The 21,516-nt window shown below is 41.6% G+C and overlaps 2 protein-coding genes across 10 annotated transcripts in view; both read right to left on the reverse strand.

Annotated features, from left to right (window-relative positions):
- Nucleotides 1–21,516, reverse strand: part of CDK15 (cyclin dependent kinase 15) — a 94,534-nt gene that overhangs the window by 59,979 nt on the left and 13,039 nt on the right. For all 9 annotated transcript variants that reach the window (XR_012517653.1, XR_012517652.1, XR_012517654.1 and 6 more), the window contains exons 5-8: nt 18,102–18,196; nt 17,279–17,341; nt 6,450–6,573; nt 4,648–4,768 (exon numbers count right to left, since the gene is read on the reverse strand). Coding sequence is in view for 4 of the 9 variants with exons in the window: in XM_074399260.1 (XP_074255361.1) it covers nt 4,648–4,768; nt 6,450–6,573; nt 17,279–17,341; nt 18,102–18,196 (403 nt within the window). In the remaining 5 variants the exon portion in view is untranslated. The remainder of the gene's footprint in view (nt 1–4,647; nt 4,769–6,449; nt 6,574–17,278; nt 17,342–18,101; nt 18,197–21,516) is intronic.
- LOC104650999 (ubiquitin-conjugating enzyme E2 variant 1) lies at nt 10,596–16,900 on the reverse strand. The gene is given in 3 exon segments (XM_074398688.1): nt 10,596–16,288; nt 16,291–16,483; nt 16,835–16,900. Coding segments are annotated over 3 exon segments (381 nt in total). The 3' UTR covers nt 10,596–16,166.

Raw genomic sequence — 21,516 nt, forward strand, 5'->3', positions numbered from 1 at the left:
AACTTTACAATTTTTTTTATCTTTTTTTTTTTTTTTAAAAAAACTTTACAATCTTCAAAAGAATGTATGGATAGGCCAGGCATGGTGGCTCATGCCTATAATCCCTGCACTTTGGGAGGCTAAGTTGGAAGGATCACTTGAGGTCAGCAGTTCGAGACCAGCCTGACCAACATGGTAAAACCCCATCTCCACTAAAATTACAAAAAAAATTAGCCAGGCATGGTGGAGCATGCCTGTAATCCTAGCTACTCAGGAGGCTGAGGTGGGGGATTGCTTGAACCTGGAGCTGGAGGTTGCACAGTGAGACAAGATCGTGCCACTGCACTCCAGCCTGGGAGACAGAGTGAGACTTCTTCTCAAAAAAAAAAAAAAAGAGAACGTATTGGACAAAATCATTCTGACCTCAGAGAAGGAAGAAATTTTTAAACAGGAAACAAAAAGAACAAACCATAAAAGAAAAGATTGATAAGGTCAGTAATATTATAATAAGGAACTTTGTTCAAAAAGATAACATAGACCAGGCACGGTGGCTCACACCTATAATCCCAACACTTTGAGAGGTCGAGGAGGGCAGATCACCTGAGGTCAGGAGTTTATGACCAATCTGGCCAACATGGTGAAACCCCATCTCTACTAAAAATACAGAAATTAGCCTGGTATAGCGGGGTGCGCCTATAATCCCAGCTACTCTTGAGGCTGAGGCAGGAGAATCGCTTGAAATCAGGAGGCAGAGGTTGTAGTGAGCTGAGATCAAGCCAGTGAACTCCAGCCTGGGCAACAGAGCAAGACTCCATCTAAAAAAAAAAAAAAAAAAAAAAAAAAAGACAACATAAAGATACGAAAACATAAACCCTGAACTGCCAGAGGCTACTTGCAACATACATAACTGCTAAAAGATTAATGTGTAGATTATATGAAGAACTCTACAAATCAAGAAGGAAAGGGAGGGAGAGAGACAGACCAACCAAAAATAAATAAGACACAAATGATTATGTCATAGAAAACACAAATGGCAAATAATGCATGAAATAATGTCCAATCTGATTAGTAATTAGGAAAATGCAAATTTAGATCACAACATGATATCATTCTACCCTTGATTAGCAAAAATTAAGAAATCTGGTATTACAAAATTGGTGCAGATGTAGATAAAAGACTATGATACCGTACTGGTGTATCAACTATTACAACCACTTTGGAAAACTATTTGGTGCTATTTTAGGAAGTTGGACATTCACATATCCTGTGACATGGCAAATCCATCCCTAGGTAAGTACCCTAGAGAAATCCTTAAATATAAATACCAAGTTTATTCAAAGTCACAGAAACAAACAAAAAGCAAACTAAATAACTGAAATAGTCACTAACAGGCTGGGTGCAGCGGCTCATGTCTGTAATACCAGCACTTTGGGAGGCTGACGTGGGCGGACCACTTGAGGTCAGGAGTCCCAGACCAGCCTGGCCAATATGGCGAAACCCTGTCACTATTAAAAATACAAAGATTAGCCGGAAGTGGTGGTGCGTGCCCGAAATCCCAGCTACTTGGGAGGCTGAGGCAGGAGAGTCGCTTGAACCCAGGAGGCAGAGGTTGCAGTGAGTCAAGATCGTGCCACTGCAGCAGAGCAAGATTCCATCTAAAAAAAAAAAAAAATCTGAAATATTCACTAACAGAAAATAAAGTATAGCTAAACAGATCAACATGAGTGAATCTTAGAAACATACTGAATGAAACAAAACCAAGTCACAGAAGACTAAAAGCAATATAACATCATTTTTATAAAACCTCAAAATCAAGTAAAACAAAACATTTTTTAGAATAGCACTAAAATGTAAAAGTAGCATTTACATTTTTAAAAGATATAAGAGAATGCTGACCAAAAGAAAAGAATAAAGAAATCAGGTGGAAGCCCTTCTAGTGGAGTGGCGGGTTGACGGGAAGGGGACACAGTTGATAGGACAGTACAGATTATGTTCTAGTTGTTACACTGGGTAGCAGTTTCATGGAGTTCACATCATTAAGTTTCTTAATTGGTCGGGCATGGTGGCTCATACTTGTAATCCCAGCACTTTGGGAAGCTAAGGCAGGAGGATACCTTGAAGCCAGGAGTTTGAGATCAGCCTGGGCAACAAAGTCAGACTCTTGTCTCTATGATTTTTTTTTTTTTTTTTTTTTTTTGTTTAGTTAGCCAGGTGTGGTGGCACACACCTGTAGTCCCAGCTACTCAGGAGGCTGTGGCAGGAGGATCACTTGACCCCAGGAGTTGGTGGCTGCAGTGAGACAATCTCACTTCTGTATCCAGCCTGGGCAACCAAGGGAGACTCTGTCTCTAAAAGTAAATAAACGAATAAAATTAAGCTTCTTAATCTACATCAGTTTTCTTAACCTTGCCACTACAGACGTTTTGGGTTGGATAAGTCTTTGTTGCAGGTGGCTGTCCTCTGCACTGTAGGATGCTTAGCAGCATCCCTGGTCTCTACCCACTAGGTGCCAGTGCTATCCCCTGTCCCCCACCCCCAGCTGTGAAAACAAAAAATGTTTCCAGACATTGCCAATGTCCCCTGCGGAGCAAAATTGCTCCCTGGTTGAGAATCACTGATCTACATATATGTTATATATACTTTTGAATGTTTTAAATATTCCATAATAAAATATAGTTTAAAATTGACGTGTAGAAGTTTCACTCTGTGAAACATAACCAGGAAGCCATCATTAAGAGCTGAGGAAGCCAGAGCCTGCCGGAGTCCTTTGAAGTGACAGTGCTCAGCCGTGTGAGCTGACAGTTTCAGGAAGGTTTTGACTAGCAGATGATATTTCTAGAAATTGTACCAGGTATCAGAAATCAATGACTCTACACTGGAGAAAAATGTCTGCAACCCTTCTTAATTCTTTGGGAAATCTAAAAGCTTAGTCTAGCCTTTAGGACCATCATTTAATTTTTAAAAAAATCAATTATTGATTTTTGAAAACAGGGCTTTGTGTTTTTATTGCAAACCCTTTCTTCCAAGTTATTGAAAGAGATTCATATATTTTATTACCTTTGGGGCGTTGGCTATTCCTGTAAAGTCATCACATACCTAACAGTGGCCCCTAAATGACTGGGAGATCTCCAGGAATATGATCCAGAGAAAATAACACTGCTGTTCTAGGACGATGAGTGTCTGAGAGCCCATGCTGACTACTGTACCCCATTAACCTTAGGGCCTCCCCAACTCTGTGACTCTACTTGATAGTACCTATCTGGATTCCTTCCTTCCTCTCTCCCACCCTCCCTCCCTCCTTCCTTCCCTCTCACCCTCTCTCCTTCTCACCCTCCCCCTCTCCCCTCTCTCTCTCTCTCTCTCTCTCTCTGTCTGTCTGTCTCTCAGTGTCTTGCTCTGTAACCCAGGCTGGATTGCAGAGGTGCAGAGGAACCATCAAGACTCACTACTGCAGCCTCAATTTCTCAGGCTCAGGCAATCCTCCTACTTCAGCCTCCTGAAGTGTTTACTTAGCCATCACACCTGGCTAATTAAAAAAAAAAAATTGCAGAGACAGGATCTCACTGTGCCACCCAGGCCGGTCTTAAAAAACTGGGCTCAAGTGATTGACCCTCCAGGCTTGGTCTCCCAAAGTGCTAGGATTACAGGCATGAACTGGCATGCCCAGCCACCTATTTGGTTCTTATACTTACACTACAGTTCCATTTAACTCAGATGGGGAGAGTTTATTACCTTCATTTTTTTAAATGGAGAAACATAGACACAGAGAGTGTATATGACTTTTTCAAGATAAAAGAATCCAGAGTTAATTGATTAGAAATACTAATTTGGCATGACAATCAGGTCTCTTGAAGCTTGATCTTTATGCTTTTTTTTTTTTTTTTCTCTTTTAAACCAGGCTCTGAACTGTGTTTGGACACATACGAGTATGCTCATGCAGGTGTGTGTGTGTGCATGTGGGCATCTGTGTGTCTCTGGTTTGGGGATGTATGTCTGTTTCTCTGAGGATAAGGTGTCAAGGAGGAGACAAGGCAAGGGATTAAAGAGAGGAGCTAGGAGGAAAGGCATGAAAGAAAGACTATGAGATTACCAGTGTGCAGTGGTGCAAGCCGAGAGTCCCAGCTACTCCAGAGGCTGAATTGGGAGGATTGCTTCAGCCCAGGAGCTCAAGGCCAGACTGGACAATATAATGCGACCCAATCTCAAAAAATAAAATAAAATAAAAATAAAGAAAGAATGTCAGATTCAGAAGATGCTTTCGGCAAGATCTCTGGAGGTCTCAGTTCAACTGTAAAAGCTTACAATGATTGCAAGAATCAAATGAGATGTGTCTTTGAAAGTATTTTCTGTGTCTGTACATAAATATTTGTGTGTGTGTGTGTGTGTGTGTGTGTGTGTGTGTGTGTGTTTGTGTTTTAGTAGAGCTACTAAGGAGGCTGAGGCAGGAGATTTGTTTGAATCCAGGAGGTGGAGATTGCAGTAAGCCAAGATTGCACCACTGCACTTCAGCTTGGGCAACAGAGTGAGACTCTGTCTCAAAAGAAAAAAAAAATAATAATTAGTGATTGCCATTATTAGAATTATTATTAAAATATAATTAGATGCAAAAGCAACCCTCATGAGTGGGATGACTCACATTTTCTTCATTTTCTTGGCACTCACTCTTACCATATGTCCAGCTCAGAGGAATATTCAGTGGCTCCCAGCAAAGCATCGGGAGGCCGGTACCAGAGGGTCACGACTTCGGAAGAATATGTTTGGCTGGGAACAGACTTGGCCCGAGCAAGACCTGTCCAAAGAGGAAAAGCATAAAATTGTTCTAGACCCTGGCTTGCACCATGATGCACTGGACCACGGAGAGTATAACTGACAGGGAAAACATCATTAAAAAAAAAAATACATGAACTTTAGGTGCTTCTAACAGAACTAATCACTCTCTTGACTCTTATCTATCACTTCCTAGAGTGAATTTCTCAAATTTTGGCCTGCTTTGCAGCTAGATGTGGCCATCTTGGCAGCTGAGTGTGGTGAGGTGACTAAGTTCTTGCCTATGTGATAAGAACAGAGTGATGTGTGAACTTCCAGATCATGCCTTAGTGGAGGGGTTAAGTGTTCTGCTTCCCCTTTCTCCTTCCTCTGGGCTGTGATGAGCAGAAGGTGGCAGCCATCTTGAAACAAGCAATTGGGAGAAAATCCTAGGGATGGTGGAGTCACGTGACAGAAGAGGCCTGGGCCAAGACACCACGGGGCCACCATACATGCTCTGCCTGCTTAGGTCAGGACTGTGATGTGAGAGAAAGTTAAGTTTCTTATGTGTTATACCTCTGTAATTTTAGGTCTCTGTAACAGCAACTGAACTCAGTCCACGACTGACGTTGCCACCTTCCATTTTGGCACTCCAGGAAAGCCCAGTTTAATAGATAAAGGGTAGGGACTGCTCATTCAAATTAGTTTGGTAGGACCTTACATGAATTACTAAGTGCTGTTCTGCAAAATGAGTCTGTCAGTCAGCTGTTTATCCTACAGAATTGCATGATCTATTGTTGGGGAAAACCTCCATAGATGAGTTTGCTGTTGTGGAGAACTGACAAATAAACATCTGTTAAATGCTTACAAGTCAGGACAAAAGCTGCCATCTCGGAATAAATACTGCAGCTATAGTATCACCATTTGAATCTGCCAAACAGAGAAGAGTGGTTCCTTAGCTCACATAGTGCCAGTTTTTCAACATGTATTTATTAAGCACCTACTATGGTACGAGGCACTAGGAATATAATAATAAGCAAAAACAGACCCAGGCTGCCCTCATGATGCTTATAGTCCAATTGGGACACAATCATCATGCAAATATATGTGTGCTCACACATGTGTATATATTTATGTGTATGCATGTATGTATCTATATATGTGTGTGTAAATATAATTATAAACTGTGGTAAGTGCTAAAATGGAAAGATGCTGTGATACTTAGAGGAAATCTGCTTCACTTTAATGGGAATAAAACTTCGCATACCCATACAGTCATACCTATATAAATACGTAGGAGAGCTGGAACAAGTGTCCTGGAGTCTCCATCCTGACAGGAGTCCATGCCACAGTCTGTGGTCAACCTCTTTATCACCTTGGGATAATCTCAATCTATTCCAACATGATTTGTATATCCACTTAGATTTAGAAAAACTTACTAAGTACAGTTTACGAATGTCTCTCTATCAAAAATGGCAGTGGGGCAATAGAGGTGCCCAGCTTTTGACCATTTGACTAAACGGCGACTTGGTGGAATCCTAGGAAGCTACCAATCCCTCCCTGTTTCGTGCCTCATACTTCCTTTATGGTAGTTTGATATCCTCACAAAGCATCATGTTCTCAGGCCTCCAGTTTTCAAAGGCCAGGCCCGGTCAACGCTTAAACAAGTGCACACAAAAGCATCATTGTTCACAGCCCAGAAGGAGACCCGAGGGGCGACTTACCAAAATCAGCCAGTTTGAGCTCTCCCAGGTGACTGATGAGTAAGTTCTGAGGTTTCAGGTCTCTGTGAAGAACATGTTGGTGGTGGATGTACGCCAGGCCCCGCAAAAGTTGAAACATGAAAAGCTGGAAGGAAGAAACACTATCCATAAGGAGATTTGAGCCACCACGTGCTGATTTCTCCCCTAAATCAAAAACAGTCATCTGAAAGAATATAGTAAAAGTGTCTCTTGAGAGACCAAGAAAAAAAAAAAGAAGAAGAAGATTTTTACATTCAGAGGGGGAAGAAATAGGACAAGGAAAGTCAAGTAACTAGACTATGTCCTAAACAAAGGGATTCCGGCTTTTCCTGACATCTCATTTCTTTGATACTGAAGGAATTACCCTTCCTTAAATATCTAAAGTGAAACTTTGAAGTTTCCTTTGGAACACTAGTTATTGATTTAGATGTGAAAGATTTAATTTTTTTCCCCACCAATGAACTTGGCATATAAGATCAAAGTTGACCTGGAAATGATATTCTAAAGTTTACAACTGCTTAAGGTTTCTAGGCACTCCGATATGAAACCCTTTTAAAAACACAACACAAGGAGACCAGGCTAAAAAGTATATCTTTAGATGGTATTAGAAAATAAAGAAATCTTTATCATTTTAAACCTATTTTTAAAGTCTTAAGTTCAAAGTTGAAAACAAGGGAAATACACAGTACAGATGAGAAGGGGTGAGAGACCAAAAGAAGTTAAACCTCCCTCCAAAAAAGAAAAAATCAAAAAAGAATAAGGGATAAATCATAGGGGGAAGAAGGGAGAAAGGGTAAATGGTAGTGGTGGAGAAATAAAAGGAAAAAACACATTCTGAGCCCTAATTTTAAAATGTTTCATGTGGTTATGAGGCACAGAAACCAAAAGCCATTACTAGGTTCCCATCATTACAGAAACTTATGGGAAAAAAAGAACGCTTAGTATTCCAAGTGTCTTTTGCTATTTTCCAGTGCCACTGGCAATTGAGAATTCAAACACCGACTTTTGTGTTTACAAAGACCTACGTCAACTGAGAACATGTTCTAGCAGTTCAGAAAGAAAAGGGCCAGGCCCAGCATTCCTGGGACACGGCGAAATGGGAGACACACAGTTATGTGGATTAATCCACTTTTTCAACAGCTTCCTAGAAAACTAGGACCTTCAGAGATGCTAGGACCAGCACTGACCTAACAATGACCTGGAGACTTTGGAGCCAAATAAATGGGCAGCATAGTCCAGTGGAAGCAGGAGCATGGGGAGTTTACCTGCTGCTGCAGCACACCTGATATAGCTACCACATCAGGTTCATCAACGATTTACGAATTTTAAATGTTTCTTATTACTCCTAGTTCAAATGTTAACTGGTTTTGTGACTCTTCCTAGCGTTTATCTCCTCCTGATGCTCCAAATACACACACTATTCATCTTACCTTCACCAAGCCACAAAGCTTCCACAGCACAAAATTCCTATACTGACATTTAAACCCTCTGATTGGTTATAAACATAAATGTCCATGGAAAAGACAGTACAAAGAGCCAGCTTAAATTCCAGGTAAAAGACAAGAAAATGCCATAGTATATGCTTAAAAATATGTTTTTCAGCCACACGCAGTGGCTCATGCCTGTAATCCCAGCACTTTGGGAGGCCGAGGTGAAAGGATCACCTGAGGTCAGGAGTTCGAGACAAGCCTGGCCAACATGCTGAAACTCCGTCTGTATTTAAAAATACAAAAGATTAGCAGGTGTGGTGGCACAGGCCTGTAATCTCAGCTGTTTGGGAGGCTGAGGCAGGAGAATCGCTTGAACTTGGGAGGCGGAGGTTGCAATGAACTGGGATTGCACCACTGCACTCCAGCCTGGGTGACAGAATAAGACTCGGGCTTGAAATAAAAAAGTTCTTCAATATGCAGGACTAGGGAAAGAGGAAGCTGAAGACAGGTAGGTAGAAGACAGGAAGTTGGTGACCAGTGAGGGACATAGCCTTTGGGAAAGCATGCTTGTCCTCAGTTTACAGAGAAGAAAACCAGGGCTTGATGTAACTTTAAAAACATGTCTAGGAAGAGTCAGAGCCAAGACTGAAATTCAGACTTGTCTGACTCCACTATACCATCCTGAGAAACTAGAGAAAAGACAGAAAATGAAAACATGAGCAGGAAGGAGAGAACCAGCTGGCTGAATCAGAGACAGAGCTTCTTAGTAGGTCAGCTTGAAATGCCTTTTATGTCCCAAATGGAGACTGTTCTCTCTAATTAGCCACAGTCACTTCCCACCTTCTTGCCATTCAACCTCTTTCCTCTCTGCCAGCTATGTCTACAGGCATCTGTACATGGTAAAGCACTGCGGCATTAAAGTATGGTATTTTATAACCACATTTCTCAAAACTGTAGTTTGTGCTGACAGACCTCACCACCCACTCACCCTTTCATCCCTCCCAACCTGGATTCTTCCTTCAACACTACAGAAGCTTCACCAATTACTGCATCCTAACATAACAAGATATGATGGTGTCTGCGCAGTTCAACAGCAGCCAGACCGTGGGTGACTCTTTCCAGAAAGGCTTCCCAGATCCCAGGGGTTAGACCAGTTTCCAACTCAATAAAGTTTGGGGGGAACAAAATAATTCCCCTGAACTAGTGCCATCTGGGCTAGGAGTTAATTGAAAACCAATGATATCTGTTAGCCAACTCCTTACAGGGAAGCCTGAGTCCTTCCATCCACCTGGAACCCCTGGGACTCATTCTACTAGAACTCTGAAACAAGATAACCTCACTAGGATTCCCACCTTACCTTCCTTGGTCATGACTCAGAACATAAGCCTCTGACTATCCCTTTTTCGCCCAACAGGCTCATTTCCATTCCGCTCTGTGCTTCCTCTGTTTAGCCTCATATCTATTGCTCCTCTCTCTCCAAAACCTCTCCACTGTTTACTCTCCACTCCTCAGTACTGCTTTAAAAACTACCTAAAAGCTAACCTCTGGTGAATTTCCTTCTGGCTCCTTTCCTTAAATGAGACCATGAGCTTACTGCTTCCCTATTATTGTATTTTCAAGTGGGTGTTAGTTTTCCTGTAACTTCCTCATACCTTTGACCACTGATGAGTGTCATAAGCTGCCTCCCTTTTCCCCACTACTACTTCAAAACCGTGACTTCTCTGCTCTGAAGTAAAAACCCCTGATGCTTGGATTTCAATGCCATCCAGCCACATCTTCCATTACCCTTCTTTTAGCTGTCATCTAGTGAACACCCAATCACTCTCTGTCATTTCATGGAAGATGTGGGCACTTGGATCACAGCTGTTGCCTCCATGACATTAGTGCCCATGAGAACAGCTCTAGCCAAACTCAGCTGCAATGCTCTGCTTCTCCAGTCCACTTCAGACACTAACTCCTGTGGTCCCACACTAGATCTTGCCATCGTATGGAACTGTTTGTCCTCTGAAATACAAAATTCATCCCCCAATAAAAATGCTTTTGCAATTATGATTCTGCCATTCACAATGTTTTTTTTTTTTTTTCCTATGGTTGCCCATGACTTTTGCAGTGAAACCCATGGATACCTCTTATTCCTTATCTTTGCAGCATCTGGCATCATAGACCATGCCTTCCTTCCTGAGGCGCTCTCTTTTTTTGGTTCTACAATCTCCTAGTTTTTCTTCTACCTCTCTGGCTGTTCTTTCTATAGGTTCTACTTCTACTGATATCTAATATCTATGGATATTCTGGCCAGGTGCAGTGACTCACATGTGTAATCCCAGAACTTTGGGAGGCCAACGCAGGAGGATTGCTTGAGTCCAGGAGTTCTAGACCAGCCTGGGCTACCTTGTAAGACCCCATCTCTACAAAAAATAAAAATAGGCCAGGTGCAGTGGCTCACGCCTGTAATCCCAGCACTTTGGAAGGCAAAGGCAGGTGAATCAGTTGAGGTCAGAAGTTTAAGAGCAGCCTGGCCAACATGGTGAAACCCCATCTTTACTAAAAGTACAAAAATTAGCTGGGCAAGGTGGTGCGAGCACCTATAGTCCCAGCTACTCAAGAGGCTGAGGCAGGAGAATCGCTTGAACCTAGGAAGCAGAGGTTGCAGTGAGCTGAGATTGCACCACTGTACTCCAGCCTGGGCAACAGAGCAAGACTCCATCTAAAAAAATATATTAATAAAATTTTAAAAATAAAAAATAACATATTGATAGTCTTAGGGTTCCATCTTTGATCTTCTGTTGTCACTCTACACATGCTCCCTTAGCTATCTTACCCACTGACATGACTTTAATGAACAGCTGTGTCCTGATGATTTCAAAATCTTTCTCTCCAATTCAGATGGCCTTTCTACTTTAGGCCCACATAGTCTGGAGTTCACCTCTACATCCCATAATCACCTCAAACTCAGTATGTCTAAAACACAGTTCACTGTATCTCTCCAAAATTAAGTTTTCTTTTTGATTCTCTGTCACAGTGAATGGCACCATCATCCATCTTAATACTCAAATCCAGAAAAAAAATATTGCTGACTCTTGTTTTTCCCATCAGTTCCCTCTAAGTGATTAGTCTCCTATCTGTCCACTTTCTCCCACCACCATCTCACATCTGTACCACTGCTGTTCTGATTAGCCTCACTGTCAAGGCTAGAACCCTAACAAATGTCAGCATTTAGGGAGTGAGTAGAGGGAGAGAAGCTTTCTATGCGAGTAGGGGGAGAGAGGGAGAAGAAAAACAAGAGAAAAGTAGGGTCAGGGGAATATAACCGCTCAAAAAAAAGTATTGCCCTCATTCCAATCTATTCACCACACTGTCATCAGGGTAAGCTTTATAAAAAGAAAATCTGAATTTATCACCTCTTTGTTTAAAACCATTTAATGGCTCCTGATATAAAATAGCAATGACTGTGATATTGTGAAATACAGATTTGGTCTTCAAGTAGATTCCTGGCAGCCAGCTCCTAAAATCTTTAGAATATCCAAAGTGATGTCTTTTTGTAGAGTTGACTGATAGCTGGAAGACCCTTGGGTAGCTTTAGGATAGGGGCCAGTCACTGGAAAGATAAAGGCATGATTAGGGAGGGGAAAGGGGCTGAAGGTTAAGTTGATCACCAGTGGCCAATAGTTTAATAAATCATGCCTACACAATGAAAAACTCCACAAAACCCTGTAAGGTTAGGGTATAGAGACCTTCTGGATAGTGGAACTCTCACGGAGGCTTCTGGAGGGTGGCTTGCATGGGACAGGCATGGATGCTCTGTGCCCCTTGACCTGTGCATCTCTTCATCTTTGTAATGTCCCTTATAATAACTCAGTAAGTGTAAGTGTTTCCCTGAGTTCTGTGAGCCACTCTAGCAAATTAATCAAACCCAAGGAGGGGTTAATGGGAACCCCAATTCATTAGTCAGGCAGTCAGGGGTCCAGGTGAAATAACAGGGAGCTTGTGATTGGCATCCAAAGGGGGAGTGGCAGTCTTGGGGACTAAGCCTTCAATCTGTGAGATCTCATGCCATCTGCAGTTAGATAACATCAGAATTGAATTTGATTAGAGGGTGCCCAATTGGTATTCACTGCAGAACTGCTTGCTCACCTGGTGTGTGAGGGAAAATCTCCCACACATTTGGTCACGAAAGACTTTTGTGTTGACTATTGTGGTGTGAGAGCAGAGGAAAAACAGTTTGTGTTTTTTTCACTCAGAATGACACAGATGGGCCCTTCATGCCCTGGCTTGCTCTTAACCTGTTGAGTTTGGTCTCTAACCATCCCTAACAGCTAATTTTAAGCCTCCAGCCTTACTGAATTACTTTCAGTTCTTGGAACCTATCATGCCTTCTCTGGCATTCCAACATCTTCACTGATGCTTCCACCTTGGAGAACTCATCCCTACTCCCACCTGCTTTGATCTGGATAACCTCTTCCTCTGTGCCTTCATATACCCACAATAAATTCTTTCATTTATTAGTGTGTCCCTCACAAATCCACAAATCCTTGCAGTCAAGAGTATGACTTTTAGCTGTATTCCTGATGCTTGCAATACTGTCCACCGTGCCCTTTCTTGAAATTGCTTCTTCCCTTGACTTCCGTGACAGTGTTTTTTTTTTCCAGATGCTCTACATTTCTACAAGCTGCTTCCCTTCGTTCCTTGATCTCCTGTTCCTCTTCTCATCCCAAAAGGCAAAAGTCCCATCATCAGTCTTCCTGTCTTTGTGTATTTGCTCTTTCAGTTGCTGACTCCTTGTCTTCTGAACTCTTTGTGCTGATGACTCTCAGATCTATACGTCCAGCTCACAGCTCCCTCCTGAGGATGGATTTCCTTTAAGGATGCCTGCTGCTCATTTCCCTTTGGAGAACCCGCCTTACCTGGGACCTCAACATGTCTGAAACGGGACTCCTCTTTCTCTCCAAATCCACTTCTATTTCTGTTAGTAGAGCTACAAATCTCCTCTGCAGTCAAACTCAAAACCAGTCATGTTTGGCCCCATCCTTTCCCTCCTCATGCTTGTGTTAGCAAGAGGTGAACTCTTCTTTGCTACTGATTTTTCACATTCCTCTCCATTCTTACTGTTGCTACCATAATGTGGGCCTTGATTACTAATTGCTAACTAGATCCTTGCTGCTCACTGCTTGGCTCTTGACCAGCACCATCTGCATCACTTTGGCTCATGTTAGAATGCAGAGGCTCAGGCTTAACCCCAGGCTTGCTGAGTCAGGTCCCCAGTCATTTGTCTGCTCACTGAAGTTTGAGAAGCACTAGGCCAGTCCACATCAATAAAGTCTTTGGCTCACACCTGTAATTCCAGCACTTTAGGAGGCCAAGGTGGGAAGATCATTTGAGGCCAGCAGTTTGAGGCTGCAGTGAGCCATGACTGCTCCATTGCACTCTAGCCTGGGTAACAAAATGAAACTCTGTCTCAAAACAAACAAACAAACAAACAAACAAACAAACAAACTCTTAAGTGGAATCCCTGGCTCTAGTATCTTCTTTCCTTTCATGTATCCTACAGACCACAGTGATGTAAATTTCCTCTAATCATATTATTTTCTCTCAACTCAAATTTAATGAGTAACGACTGTACCGTCTAAGGAATAAAATCCACATTTCTTTCTTTGTAAGGAACAGGGTCTTCCTCTGTCACCCAAGCTGGAGTGCAGTTGTGAGATCATGGCTCACTTCAGCCTCAAACTCCTGGGCTCAAGCGATCCACCTACTTCAGCCTCCCAGGTAGCTGGGACTACAGGTGTATGCCACCACACCCAGCTGATTTTTAAATTTTTTATAGAGACGAGGTCTCACTATGTTGCCCATGCTAGTCTTGAACTCTTGGGCTCAAGTTATCTTCTTGACTTGGCCTCCCAAAGTGCTTGAATTATAGGTGTGGACCACACCCTGCCTAAGGTCCACATTTCTCAGAAAGTGAGGCTCTCAGCCACCTACCCAATCTATTTCCCCAGACTTGTGTATGCTGTTTCACTGATATATTCCATATTTCAGGCCAACAGAACTAGAAATGCAGTATGGCACCAATGGGAAAGAATCTTAACTAAGAATCACTTTTAGCAATGGCATAAGCTGGTTCTATAACCTCAGGCAAAATGTGTGTCCTCTCAAATCTTGGATTCCTCCTCTGCAAAATAAGAAAGTTAGACCAGGCCAGTGCTTTAAAGATTTTTTGGCTGCAGTCTACAGTAAGAAATATATGTGTATCTGGTATTCACATCCATACATAAATATAAGTACAGTTACAACTGGAGCAAAAGTTGGACAAAATAATATTTACTCTTTTCAAATATAATACACTCTAACATTTTCTATTCTCTTCTCATCAATTTATTTCATTTTTTAAAATGCAGGTTGCTAACCACCGTATTGATTTTATAACACACTAATGCATCAGAACCTGGAGATTCTAAAATACTGTGTTTCCTCTAATCCTGACAAGCCATGACTCTGGAGTCCTCTTCTTTGAATGTATCCTCTATTTCCCTACCTTGTACCTTTGCTGAAAACATTTTCTCTCCCTGTAACATGCTCTCCTATTCCAGACTCTTGAAATGCAGTGTGTTTAAGGTCTGAAACTTCTTGAAACTAGAAGCTATCTTTGATGCCCTTGCACATGTAGTACTAGATTATATTTCTTTCTTGACATTCTACACAAGTATCCTATAATACTATTGGTGCAGGACCAGGCACGGTGCCTCAAGCCTATAATCCCAGCACTTTGGGAGGCTGAGGCAGGTGGATCATGGGGTCAGGAGACCGAGACCATTCTGACTAACACGGTGAAAACCCGCCTCTACTAAAAATACAAAAAATTAGCCAAGCGTAGTGGCACACGCCTGTGGTCCCAGCTACTCAGGAGGCTAAGGCAGGAGAATCGCTTGAACCCGGGAGGCAGAGGCTGCAGTGAGCTGAGATGGCACCATTGCACTCCAGCCCTGGTGACAGTGCGAGACTCCGTCTCAAAAACAAAAGTACTGGTGCATATTTCTCATCTCTTGTTTTTGGCTATAAGTTCTTTGAGGGGAGGGATCATGTCTTTTATGTCTACTTTTATGTCCTTCTAAGCATCTAGCACAGTGTCTGGTATGTGAGAGTCACTCAGCCTGAAAATCTCACTCTCTCACAGTTATTCTTTCTCCAACCATTATTCTATTTAATCAACACATCTAGGTCCTTGAACTCTTCCACTCTCTTCATAACTATCAGCAAGCTGCTTATCTTCACTTCCTTCCCTCAGATTAGACTCAGTCTAGAAGCCACTGGCTAGCACCTAACCTGTCTCTTGATAATCTCTTCACCTCTCTTGCCCACCTGTCTCTTCCTTTCACATGTCTGGCAGAACTTCAACTGTGACTCAATTCAACTGTCTACATTCTCTGCTCCTCTATTCAAATTGCCAAGCATTACCATAAAAAAACCTATGATCATGCAGATAATCTAATGGTCTTCTCCCTTACCAGGGTCCTTAACACACCATGAAACATTCCTATTTGGTTTCTCTAGTTGGATCTCTATCCCATTCTCCACACAGGTAACTGGTGTTTTAATTTTTGTTTCACTCTCCTCAAGCCTTTGTCCTCAAACATTCCTTTCCAAAACCTTACTTCCAAGACTGGGTTAGTTTCTCTTATTATGTGTTCCCACAGTATTCCTAGTTACCATGGCCATAAGCTTTAACGCTTTGCTTCTCACTGCCTATTTATTTGTTATAGCACAACTTATGTATTTCTTTTCTTTTCTTTTTTTTGACATGGAGTCTAACCCTGTCACCCAGGCTGGAGTGCAATGGCATGGTCTCAGCTCACTGCAATATTTGCCTCCCAGGTTCAAGCAATTCTCCTGCCTCAGCCTCCCGAGTAGCTGGGATTACAGGTGCATGACACCATACCCAGCTAATTTTTTTTGTATCTTTAGTAAAGATGGTGTTTCAGCATGTTGGCCAGGCTGGTCTGGAACTCCTGACCTCATGATCTGCTCACGACGGCCTCCCAAAGTGCTGGGATTACAGGCATGAGCCACTGTGCCCCGCCAACAACTTATATATTTCAAACAGGCAAAAATTAGTATCATTAACAGTATCTTAAGATAAATTTCCTTTGAATGGGAGCTTCCTTTCCAGGAGTTTGAGGTCTACAAGATGTATCTAGAAAATTTACTGCTACGGAAAATGAAGACTGCTTACATCGAATGTGGGGGAAAGGGAAGAGCCTGTGGTTTTTCTTTTTGATCAGTTGCTGTAACACTGTCCTTCAGGTGGCTGAGGTAGTTTCATATTTTCTTCAGACATCATTAGGCACCAAATCTCTTACAGGCCAACTTTGATGCTATATGAATTCTGCCATCTTGCCGTGCTAATATGGCTCTTGGGTCCACCATCCCATTAGAACTACTAACTCAATTCGTAGTATTTTTTGTTACAGATCTTACAGAGGGGAGTGCTTCTAGGTATTTAGATCCACATTCTACTTTAAGACTGCATATTCAGTTTTCATAAATTGTCCGAGCCCATGGCGGCTGCCATCTTGCGTTGCTGTCGCTTGAAGGCTGTGGCCCTCACAGCCTATTTAAGTTCATATACCTTACTGGACTTAAAGCTCATTGAAAACAAGAAATACAACTTATTCATTATTGAAACCCCAGAACTTATTACAGCACTAAGTACTCAATAAATATTTCTGAAATGAATGAATAAATGAATATGTAAATAAATATTAGTTAAATGAGTAAATATATCACATACAAATTTTATATGGTTATTTTAAGAGCCAATCAATTAATTAATGCCAATAAAACCTTAGGGAATGAAAAGTATGAAATACAAATGGCTTTTAAAATTTATAACAGATGTAGAATTATAGCTGCTTAAGAGTTTATTATTATTTCTATTCTATTGACCAGAAAAATGGATGTTAGGGCCACGTAAATAATAGCATCTTCTAGAACAGGTATTGCAGACTTCATCATAAACCACAGTAATCTGATACAAAGAAGGCATTAATTTTATCATGGCCTAGCTTGATACTTTTTACCTTTTAGTGTAATTCTCCACTGGTTTATTCATCTAAAGATATATTTGCATGTGGCTATGACTGAAAGCATTAGGTTGCTCAGAAAACATTGTTCCATATCTTAAGGGGCAACTCAGCAACTCTTTTTCTTTATTCTTTCTTTCTTTTCTTTTATTTCTTTTTTTAAAGTTAAAAAAACTTTTCTCTGGAATATCAGTAATGTCTATTCTCTTATTTAGTATCATAGGACTTTGCTTTGTGATATAGTCTGTTTCAGAATTCTCCTTCTGTGGGCAAGCCAGGAGAGGGTCCTGACACTTAGTGTACTCACTCTGACATTGTGAGGATGAAGCCCGCCTGGATGCTGGGACATATACTGGGCCAGGTCTGTGTGCTAAATAAAACATCGGAGAAAGAGAACAGAATGAATTTAGTGGTGATTGGATAGCATCCTAAAGCAGAACATAGACTTGACTGCAAGAAGGAATTACGAAGCATGGAATTTTAAGAATAAGGTGCCAAAGGAACATAACCAGGTTTTCTGAGAACCCACTGTTAAGGTCAAACACAGTGTGTCTTTCTAACTGGTTGCTCTTAGAACAAAGCCTGTTTCTCAGCACAGAGATGCTCATTTTAAATGACTGGCACTGCACACAACGATGCAGGAATTTTTCACTCTCCAGGTGTCTTTGGAGGCAAGTCAAGTACACATACCTTAGGAGTTCTTTCTGCTTATTTAAATATTTTTTCTTCCAAAAATTCAAAATGAGTTATTCTTTAGTAAGCTTGCATACAATTTTTAAACATCTTATGATTTTTACCTTTATTGTCAATGAAAAAAGGCTGGATTCTGCTCAGATCGTGATTAAACTAGATTAAAAATAAATGCCAAAGTTTTATTTAGGAAGTAAACTCAAGATCCTCATTTATTATCGCTGATGAGGGGGAAAAGGACAGCAAAAGTCATGGGTAAGGAAACAGGACCAAAGATGGATGTGGGAATAATAACATTCTACTAATCACAATAATGAAAGTTTCCATGATACGTTCCACATTGTAATGAAAGTTTTATCTCGCCATAAAATATTAACAGATTCATTATACAAGCACCGGGCTCTTTTTCTCATGTGTTGTAAAATGCTCAAACAACTTACCATGTATTCAAAAACAAATGTCAGTGTCTCTTTGGTGTGGATTATGTCATGCAGGAGCACAATATTGGCATGTTTCAAGCCCTTCAGGAGAGAAGCTAGAAAAATTGAACAAAATGTTAAATCCCTCATTGATAATGAAGTGCTGCTCTAAAGGTATCAGGCAGTATATATATTTTTAAACATTTCAGATCAAGCATTCTGGTTATTTTACTGCTGGAAAACAATCTCTTGTGGCAAAATAATATTTAAAATTACAGAGAACCTTCATTATTTCAAAAATGGCAAATCATTGCATTTACACAACTTACTGTTCCTATAGGCTAGAGTGATTGCGAAAAATATGTTTCCATTTACCTAATCAATTTCAGCAAAGCACTCAGAGCACTAAATGCTCCCCTCTGGGAATCTCATCATCCCAACTTCAGAGGCCCAGGAGGAGAGGCCTGGAGAGATAAAGGCCTTTGGAGGAGCAGGAAATGCTCTGCTTTCTAGAGCAGGACTTTGCATCACATGACCAGTCTCCAAAATTCCAAGTCCTACAAGGTGTCAATAGAGCCAGTAGATATGTTTGGTGGGAGGCAGGGATAAGAGCATGGGGTTGAAACATGATAGAGACTGGAGATTTCTTAAAGGTAATGTTGCAAACCTGCGGAAAGGAGAAAATGTGAACTTGAAAAGAGGAGTCTGCCAAAGCTGGGGAGCCCAGGGAGGTGAAAGTGGAGAAGGCTGAAGGCTTTCTCTTGCCTCTTCCATAATAGGTTACTAAAGGCAGCCTTGAAGGGAAGAAGTCATCACAAAAGGCAGGAGTGCCTAGGAGGGGCGTTGAAAGGCTGTCTTTGGAGGTTCCGGAGATAGGAAGACCTCCGGCTTCAGGGAGGCAGAGGCTTTAGAAAAGGTACAATAAAGAGACGATGAGGCCGGGCGCCGTGGCTTATGCCTGTAATCCCAGCACTTTGGGAGGCCGAGGCAGGCGGATCAGGAGGTCAAGAGATCCAGACCGTGGTGAAACCTCGTCTCTACTAAAAAAAATACAAAAATTAGCTGGGTGTGGTGGCGTGTGCCTGTGGTCCCAGCGACTCGGGAGGCTGAGGCAGGAGAATTGCTCGAACCCGGGAAGCGGAGGTTGCAGTGAGCCAAGACCGCACCACTGCACTCCAGCCTGGTGCCTGGCGACAAAGCAAGACTCTGTCTCAAAAAAAAAAAAAAAAAAAAAAAAAAAAAAAAAAAAAAAAAAAAAAAAAAAAGAGAGATGATGAGGCCAGAGGTGGTGACTCACAGTACTCTGTTGACAGCATGCCTGGGAATAAAATGAAGGCACAGCAAACCAGTGCTGGGTACTGAAAGAACATGGCTTCCTGGTGATATTACTTATGTCCTACCAGCCTGTAGGTATCAGATCTGTGAACCAGTGAATTTCTCTCCTTACTTGTCAGTTTAAGCTGACTTACACCGAAGGAAGGGGCTCCATTACACCTGTTAACCCTATTTGCTCTAATGACTAATGCTCCAATTTTTACTTTTTGCCCCCAGAGTCTCTATGGGCTAAATTCATTATTTCACTTTGACAAATGTGTTGCTTTGTAAATGTAATAAATAGCTTCCCAGGCATCTGTTTAATCTCCGTAGTCTCAGACTGAAGGCCACATGGAAATTGAGGGAGTGACTTTCCCTCTTTTTGAGATGCTGCCACACCACCTAGTACCACACTCAGCCAAGAGTAAGCACTTAATTTGTCAAATATATTTATTGAGTGTCTTAAGGGAGAACTGTTTGTGGAGCCAAAAGCCCTAATATGAATCCTGGCCCTGTCACTTCATATCTGAGTAAGCTCTGGAGAGTATCTCAACCCAAGTCTCAATTCATTCCTTAGGAAAAGAGACATCGTCTTTTCTTACTTACTTCATAGGGTTGATATGAGGACGGAATCAGACACCATTTGTGGAACCTTGGCAAATGTAAAGCATTACAGAGAGGTAAATTAGAAATAATATCCCCTCCCTCAGCTTCTTGCCACTGCCTTTCACCTTGAACCCCACTAAACCCCTTCTCTCAGTTTTAAAATCTTGTTTATGGTATGTTTCTGTTAGAGTTTTTAACACCTTCCATATTTTCTGACCATCAGTTGAGAAGGTTTGTACTTTATGTATATTTTTATTTGTAAATTATCTCATAAATTTCTCTTTCCCCCACCCCTATGTTACAAAGCATACAGCAAAATTAGATTTTAAAAGGATGCAGTAAAGCTGAAATTGCTAAGAATATTGTTAAGATATTTTAGTTTTATGTTTAATATAATTTTAGTCTCACCTAATTATATTACGGAAACTCCTGTTGCTTCTTTTTAAATCTCGATTGCATGATTTGTTCATTATGATGGCCTCATGCCCTCATTTGCTAAAAAGGCCAAGGAACAATATCTACCTGGGATGAGGCTTCCTGCTAGCAACAGTGGGTATAAAATTCATGTAGTTTTCGTGATAATTTCAGTTTTTGTAGGAGTAGGGAAAGTGTCTGTTTTGTATTTCTCTGTTGTTCACTTACATTTGAATTGTTAGTCTTATCTTCAACCCACAGTTTCTTTGCAGAAATCTTCTTAAACCATTCACTTATTTTATGAAGATTAGCCACTTGTACATGACAAGCCCTTTCAACTCTTTTAATCACATACAAATCTATTGGGATTACCTTCCAAATCGTCCCGAACCCCTCCCTTCTTGTCATATTTTCTGCCACCACCCTGGACCAAGCCACTGTCACATGTTGGCTGAATGATTGCAAATGCCTCCCAGCTGCCTGCTTGCCTGCTTTCTTCCTTTCTTCCTATAGGCACTTCTTCACAGGATAGCCAGACACTGCTATCCTTCTCAAATGAGTTAGGGCATGTCCCTCCTGCTTCCAAACCCTCCAGTGGCCTCTCTTGTTGCTTAGAGCAAATTCAAAGGACTTGCAATGGCCTGCCCACCCAGCTGCGGGCTGTGCCTATGGTGACCTGCATCTCTTCACACTCCTATCTTTGCTCACTTGGCTTTAGCCTCATGGCCTCCTAACTGTCCTTTAGACACACTTGCAAACACATTTCCACCCCAGTTGTCTTTTCCTGTAACCCTTTCTTCTCACCACTCCGCCTTTGTCCTCCCTCACTTTCTACAGGGCCTCTGCTCAAATAATACATATAGGTACACACTTCCTTGATCATTCTAGGTGAAATAGCAGCCCTCTACCCCATCTTACCTCAGCAGCCCTCCACCCCATCCCACCTCTACCCCTCCCTACCCTCTCTCAGGGGCCTTGCTTTATTCTTTTCCACAGCACCTGTCACCACCACCTGACATATTATATATAAATATTTGTTTATTGTCTGTCTCACAATTGAGAATATAAACTCCATTGAGAGCGTGCATTTTTGTGTGTGTTT

The sequence above is a fragment of the Saimiri boliviensis genome, chromosome 5 (genome assembly GCF_048565385.1).
Source record: "Saimiri boliviensis isolate mSaiBol1 chromosome 5, mSaiBol1.pri, whole genome shotgun sequence".
Classification (NCBI taxonomy): Eukaryota; Metazoa; Chordata; class Mammalia; order Primates; family Cebidae; genus Saimiri; species Saimiri boliviensis.